At 38.2% G+C, this 8,177-nt stretch overlaps 1 protein-coding gene across 3 annotated transcripts in view; it reads left to right on the top strand.

Moving 5' to 3' along the window:
- Window positions 1–3,248: 3,248 nt before the first annotated feature.
- LOC124795619 (histone-lysine N-trimethyltransferase SMYD5) overlaps window positions 3,249–8,177 on the top strand; it is a 76,224-nt gene continuing 71,295 nt past the window's right edge. Inside the window, exons 1-2 of one of the 3 annotated variants that reach the window (XM_047259701.1) lie at window positions 3,249–3,339; window positions 3,679–3,772. In XM_047259701.1, coding sequence (XP_047115657.1) covers window positions 3,701–3,772 — 72 coding nt within the window. In that variant the 5' untranslated portion in view covers window positions 3,249–3,339; window positions 3,679–3,700. The other 2 variants (XM_047259709.1, XM_047259694.1) reach the window with 2 other exon arrangements.

The following is an 8,177-nucleotide window of genomic DNA, read 5'->3' as shown; positions in this document are numbered from 1 at the left end:
TGAGTAAGTGATCAACAAAAGAAAACCGGAAGTTCCAGGGAGGAAGTAATGAAGAAGAAGAAATTAGAAGGGTCAAATGGAATTTCATCAGGACTCACTAAAATCTATGAAGGATGCTTTCAGTCTCGATAAGATGAGGGATTCCAACCACACATTTAAACAGTATGAATCGAAATATACTCCACTTACTCTTATGATGGACAATACGAACAGAAAGATGGCACATAACAATTATAACAATTCAAAGATTTTGGCTGAATACTTCAAATAGTAATTAAATACTGTGGGACCTGTATGTTGCTTGGAATTTGACTCTATAATGCATCTAATAAGAATCAACTAGTTGTAGAACTTTGCAAGTGTGCAAATCTACAAACTATTCTGAATTACAATGAACATCTTATTGACATTTTGAATATTGACAAAATGCCAGAGGAATGTTGCAATAGACCATCTACTACACAAGAAAGGAGATAAACTGGATCCAAACATTCACATAACTTATGGGTACTCAGCCAGGTAATATTTTCACCGACCACAGATATTTTGGCGGTAGTACACCCCACCCTTTTCAAGCCAAACTGCCCTGAGGGTGTACTCCCGCCGAAATATCGGCGGTCGCTGAAAATATTACCTGGCTGAATACCCGTAAGCTGTTTGAAAGTTGTATATGCCAGGAGAAACTCAAGTCTCACATTGGATCCAAATAATTACAGAGGTATGTCTTTGCTGCATACCACTTACAAAATTTTCTCTAAGGTTCTGATTCCAGAATTCATAAACAGCTTGATGGTGAATTAGGTGAATATCAAGGAGGTTTTCGTCTGGGATGAAGCTGTCTTCATCAAATTATTACTCTTAAATGGATAATGAAACGCTGCAGGATCAGGAGCAACAAGCTAGTTCAAATGGTTCACATGGCTCTGAGCACTATGGGACTTAACATCTTTGGTCATCAGTCCCCTAGAACTTAGAACTACTTAAACCTAACTAACCTAAAGACATCACACACATCCATGCCCGAGGCAGGATTCGAACCTGCGACCATAGCGGTCGCGCGGCTCCGGACTGAGCGCCTAGAACCGTGAGACCACTGCGGCCGGCAACAAGCTAGTGATCACCTTCGTCGATATATATATATAAAAAAAACTAATGACAGTATCCATTGTGCATTTCTCCTGTCTATCCTCACACAATTTGGTTTACATCAGAAACTTGTCAACCCCATTGACGTCACTCTTAGAAATATCTAGAGTAAGATTTGGGAAGGAATTCCCTGGACGTCTTGACATTCCAACAGCATTCGACAAGGTTATGGATTGTCTCCATTACTGTTTAATTGTGTGCTATAGAATGTTATGCATGCATACTGCAAGATATATCCACTATCGGTTAAGATTGGAAGAGAGATTTGACTTAATTGTCTTGCTTTTACAGATCATTTGTTGTTGTTAGGAAATAGTATTGATAAAGCAAAGTTTCAGATTGAAGAACTTGAACGATTTGTGGTAAAGGAGGGGTGGAAAATTTCTTTTGAGAGAACATAAATGATACCCACCTTCCCAGTTGACACATCCCACATTACACTCCACAATGCTCAAAAAATTAAGGTGGTGAAAAAGGTTATGTGTCTTGCTGAGATGATTACTTAGAATGTCAGTGAAACAGCATCAGTAGACAGCAGGTCATCAAAATTGTAATGTGCACAAAGAACTACATGGCCAACTTACACAAAAGATCACTTTCAATACCTGTTAAACTTCAGCATTATTCCTCTTCTGTTAAACTGGAGGCAACGTATGCAACTGAAACTTTATTTAAACTAAACACTCAAGCAACAACTGATAAACTGCAGAAAGTTGTTACAAGAATACTCAGAATGGTTATCAGTAAAAAACAACAAATAAATTGTGAGTGGGAACTATTGCCCAATTCGGTGGTTTACCAAGAAAATGAATCCATTGAAGATACAATGCGAGAAAGAAGGGTTGTATTTTTTGTCACATTTCACACCTACCAAATACCATGCTCCTGAAACAACTTTTTGACTACTTTCGGAACAGTAAGACAAAAAAAAGTGGTTTTAAGAAGTACGTATGGATATAAATGAAATGAACATTAACAAACATCAGATTGAACACAGAGAAGAGATGCTGCTACTGGAGAAGAAATACATATGACTGACATTCATAACATCACAACAGAAGACGTATGTTGTATGTGCAGAAGAAAGAGCCTCTAGATCACTCCGAGTGAGGATCTTTTGGGTAAGGACTGTTAAGATGTAAACTTATTCATTGTGGACTCTGTTGTATAATGTTTGATTATAGTACTCCAATGTGGGCATAAATTACGTAACTAAACAAACAGATTGAACAAATACAGAAATACGATTTGAACCATTGTTGTCCTTTCCCTATTCATATTTTAAGCAGCAGCAATAAAAGTAACCATCGACCAATAAAGTGTAGAAAATTTACTTTCATTCGGTCATGAGACCCAACCGCATAGTTGGCTGTACACAAACAACGTTATTCAGTGGTTTCCAGTTACCATTTAACAATGATTGCGGAACGCTAGTCTATAAGCTCTGGGATATGGATTACAAGAGCAAACAAAGTTGACACTAGGCGCGTGGCTGATGGGAGCGACCGTAAAGGAATTTTCCATTTACAGTCGCTCCCATCAACCACCGCGCCGAGTGCCAACTTTGTTTGCGCGAGTAATAATCGCTTAACACACCTGGAATATACATTCAACGATCTTCTGTGTTGTCAGGATTCAAAGTAGTCTCAAACAAATAGACGCAGTATCGTCACATCTTGACACCCTCACGCTTCTTAGAAAAGGATAATAATAGATTTTACAATCATGTAATATGCCTTCAAAACTGAAGCAGCGTTTGCCCAAAACCTTAACATAGCTGAATCAATTTAGTACTAGGAATTGGTATTTGAAAAAAATAATAATTTTTCTGAATCTCTCTGTCATCTAAAGTGAAATTTCTTTACTGAAATATTTGAGAACTTTTCGTACGTTCGACACCCGTGACGTCAACATTTGCCAATATAAAACGCTGAAGTGTGTATCGTTAAAAATGAAATCACACAATGGATTACAAAGTAACTGAAAACTTACCGATAATTTTTTACACTAAACTGAGACATACACATAGATAATATTTCCATAACTGTCAAACCTAGAGTGATGTCAATACCTCGAACGAAAGTGAGGTACTCTATATCGAGATTGACAACCAGAGGGAGAGGACTCGTAGCCAGAGACGTGTCTGGCTCTGTCGGCGCTGTCAGAAGTTAGCTGGACGTAGTGCTTGCGGGGGTTAGGGGACTTGTCAATTATTAATTTTAGATAGAAAGACAATTCTTACTTTATTCTCTAGCGCCTTTAGCTAATTTGCAACCCCTTCTTTGAATTTTGATCATTTCTCATTTTACGTTTGTTACGCGAACTTCTTACTTGGGAGATCACAACTTGCGTCGAAATAACTACCTGTTAGTTGCGCGTCAAAATGTATTGAATATTTAATACGCGTATAGAAAGTTATTAGTAGAATATACATTAATGTACTGTAATGATTAATGCGTACTTGCATTTTATACGCCGTACCGGCTTCGTGCCATAGCAAGGTACCGCACGTAATGTAATTTTCTGTGATAGGTTTTCAAGTGAGGACTTCCCGATGGCTACAGAAAAGGAAGACACCGGAGCAGAGGAACTGGGTGTGGAAGTGAGAGAAATTGGGGAGCCAAAGGTATGAAGATAAAATATTTTACGTTTGCCGGTCTCTGTCGTAGGGAGCCGCTGTTAACGCGTGCCACACTGGCGGTGAGCTCTGCTCTCCTGTTCGTATGGCTACGGTTTCAAAGACGCTATAGTTTCCCACAAAAAATGTCAGAAATTACGAGATTTAATGGCTGTCTTTTTATTTATTAATTTTTGCGTCCCACAATTGGTGTGTGACTTGGGTAATTTCGGTTTAGAAAGGAATTACAGCCTGTTACATTTGATTTGCATGATCAGACTGGTTTAATACTTTTATGTGTTGGCCAGATAATTTCGTTCAGACCTAAGACTCCTAACATTGAACTCTTGTTTTAATTGCCAAAGTAGACTGCATGTTCATATTCAGTTTTTGGATATAGAATTGATGATATCAATGACATGGATGTAACTCAATGGTAAACTAAGTACTATGTGCGATAACAGCAAAACTGTTTAGCTTTCTCCACTTTGGTTAGTTACATATTGATATAATAGTAAGGCTGGGTCTGACAGAGGAGTGCTGTTATGCGATAAAAATTAAGAGTTGTAATTCATACAGAAACTTCTTTGTAACTGCGCACTTACAAATATTGATCAATGGCAGACTGTTTTCAATAGTTTGTTGACTGGAACATTTGAACTATAGGATACAAGATTGTTGTTCAGTGTGTATTTTTGAAAGGAGATGGGTAATTTTGTTGCTGTGTCAGACTGTTAATTTGGAGAAAGTAATAAGACATTTGCACACTTTGACTTTTGTAATTTAGGGGGGGAGGGGAGACCCCCATGAAGTTTTTACAAAGACAACTTAAGACTAAGTTTCTGTTTATGTAACAGTCTGCGGCATTTTTATTTATAAATAGTTTTAAACTTTGCTTTGAGTATTTGCAGAGAATTATAGTTGACAAAGAAGAAAGCAAATGAAACTATCTGGCAGATTAAAACTGTGTGCCGGACCGAGACTCTAACTCAGGACCTTTGTCTTTCGTGGGCAAGTGCTCTACCAACTGAGCTACCCAAGCATGACTCACACCCCGTTCTCACAGCTTTACTTCTGCCAGTACCTCGTCTCCTACCTTCCAATTTTTACAGAAGCTCTCCTGTGTACCTTGCAGAACTAGCGCTCCTGAAAGAAAGGATATTGCGGAGACATGGCTTAGCCACAGCCTGGAGGATGTTTCCAGAATGAGATTTTCACTCTGCAGCAGAGTGTGTGCTGCAGAGTGAAAATCTCATTCTGGAAGGAAGCAAATGTTGAGAAAGAAAATGGAATAAACTGGATATTATTTTCATATGGTAAAATATTTATTTTTTCACCCTGATTAGCTAAACAAATGTTTCTAGAAGTACACTAAATCACCACACTGAGTCACATCAGCCACATAAATTTGAAGTCTTGGTCCAGAAGAATGAAGTTTTGAAAACATTATGTCCATGGTGATTGCAATTGCAGGTCAACTCAATGATCACTTTACTTGTACAAAGAATGATAATTGCTTGTCATTCTGGAGGTTTCAAATGAATTACTTTAGTCGCTTTTTCATATCAAACATTAACCACTCGAGTATTTTATATTAAAGGGTTTCTTTATTGCTAGCAGGATAAAAATTAGAAGAAAATAAAGTAGTATTCTTATTTACAGAGCAGTGATATCTTTTGCAAAGGAGGACATTGTGTTAATTAAATTTCCATCAAATGTCTCTTAAAATTTCCTCCTTTTAGGCCTTTTCCTATTACTCTGTGTAGAGTACATATGACATGGTCGATGGATGCTGCTTTTCGTCCCATTGTTCTCTAGTAATATAGTACTGGCTATTCCCCCTGAGTTGTCATGTGCCTTTTGCCTGGTGTTTGAGAAGATATTTTTTTCAGTGTTGTTTGTGTGACATGTAATTGGAATTAGCAAACTTTGCACAGGAGGTGCTTCGTGCAAATTACCAGTGCAACAAAAAATTGTTTTGCTTCTCATTACAAACAGAATGTTATTGGAGTGTAGTTTCACATGTACAGTCAACGGGGCCCTCAGATTAACGTGGTGTTGTGACATGAACTTCGATGTTATTTATTGATGGTGGCTACCTTACAAGAACTGCTGTACTACCAGCAGTGAGTAAAGGCAGTTGTGCTGTGCTTCACTGTCTTCAATCCTATCATGCAGTAGTTGTACTCTCGCTCTTGCAGATATGGACTGTTCAGTGTCAGGTGTTGTTTAACTGAATAATGCACCAGACTGATTTAAGCCCAATCTATTGATCAAAATTGCAAAATTCAACTTGTATTAACATTTAGATTGCAACACAATTTGCCATTGATATTGGCTGTCTAATGAAACAACTGTTAAGGTGTCTGTGTTTGGGTTTACTGAGTTACATGTTATAGATTTGGGAGATTCGCAAAGTCTTCGGAAATGCTGGAAAAATAGCTCCATCTTGACATATGGAGTAATTGCAGAGAAACGAAAACTGGACTCAATGAACCATATGTGCTTCGCAGTATCTCTATCAGTAATACGTATTCAGTACTAAGTCATTTGTATGTACACTTGCATTGCCCATGCCATAGTGAAGTGCAGGGCACAGGATTCTTACTATCATAGTGCCCAATATAGTCCAATTAATGTAGCAGATGGACTGTACCAAAATATTTGGCATTAGGGAAGTGTCAGATTCCATCCGTCTGCTTTGACCCATGACATCGTAAATATGGTGGAAACACCTACTTCCAGCATATACAAAATGGCAATGATGTTCCTATGTACATATGCCAACAAATCTGAACAAAAATTTAAATGACATAAGAACATCTCACTCCAATAATATAGTGAAACTAATGGGATAACCGTGGGAAATATGGGGTGCAGGGTGGGGACAAGATGAATGTATGAAAATACAATACCAAATTCCACACAATCCCAAAACAAATCATGTCCAAAAAAAAAATCTCAACTTAAAATGTAGCACTACAACCACAAAACCAACAGGAATAATACTCTTCACTTGACCTACATAGCTCAAACAAAGCCCTTGATACCAAAAAGCCAACACCTGCAACGATGAAAAGTGGAATTGAACATTTCCCTTGACCTATATAGCTCAAATACAGCTCTAGATACCTATTGGTAGTCCACAAGTAAAATAACAAGAAACTTCACGCACCTACATAACTTGCAGAATGCCACTGGAACCGAAACGCCTGTATTTGCTAGATCAATTAAAACACAACTGAAATACCAGACACATACGACAGACAATATGTCACAATTATTACAGAATAAAACCAAAACAAAAATTACTTACCAACAAAAGCCTCTGATAAAATCATATAAGTTGGTCAAAACACACCCCTACCCCCCCCCCCCCCCCCCCACGCGCACGCACGCACGCGCACACACACACACACACACACACACACACACACACACACAGGGATTAAAAAACGATGTCAAGTACCTAACTAATCAGACCTAACAAAAATGCCAAACACATAAACAAGCCAGGTCTGACCCCAGTACCACACATTAAAATCAACAGGGAGCACTGTCGGAGACAACACGATATCCACTGCACTGCAGTGATGTCACACACACCACCACCATTAGGTCACAAGTCAAAGCAGACTGGTGGAATCGGACACTTCCAGTGACCCAAATAATTTTGATCTAGTCAGTATTTTTGGAGCACTTGTTTAGCAAAACCAGCTTTATGCAGATTCTCTTTACAATAGACATCTGTCATCTTGGGGACTTTCACTGCCACTTCATGACACATGGGCTTATGGTATCTGTTTAGAGGTCTTTAGCCAAAGACTGATTGGTAATCTAATGTTTCACTAGCAGAAAGCATCAGATTACCAATTAAACAGGCTTTGACCAAAGAATCCAAAACACATCTGCTTGCAGAATTTGAATTAAATATTTTTAAGGATAGTTTGAAAAGCAATATATGTACTGCTAGTTAACTAGCCTCCACAACAGCAGCAGCTTTGGAGTTCGGAAAATGTGAGCAAGAGTGTAAGGTAGCTGATTAAATCAATATATTCTGGTGACACAATGGAAAAATGGATGTCAGTTGTGCAGGAACATTACTGTGGATACTCCTTTTGTGATAAAAAATGCTCTAGTGAAACTGTTAGTTTGTATGTTTGAATGCAGTATTTTGGAAATTAGTTGACAGTTGCCTGGTGAATGTATCATACGGGGTGGTCAGAAACAGTTTGAAAAGCTTATAAGGCTGTGTTGAGAGATAATTGTTAAGAAAAAATTCATATATTTTGCCATTTTGGAGCTATTTAGCACCAAAGTTAGCCAAACAGGTCATTGTCCATGCAAATTAAAGCACCTGCATGCACTAAAGTGTAGTAATGCATAGGCACCTGGGGATCTGAGAGTTACCACT

The sequence above is a fragment of the Schistocerca piceifrons genome, chromosome 1 (genome assembly GCF_021461385.2).
Source record: "Schistocerca piceifrons isolate TAMUIC-IGC-003096 chromosome 1, iqSchPice1.1, whole genome shotgun sequence".
Lineage (NCBI taxonomy): Eukaryota > Metazoa > Arthropoda > Insecta > Orthoptera > Acrididae > Schistocerca > Schistocerca piceifrons.
This window is presented reverse-complemented; position numbering and strand designations above follow the sequence as displayed.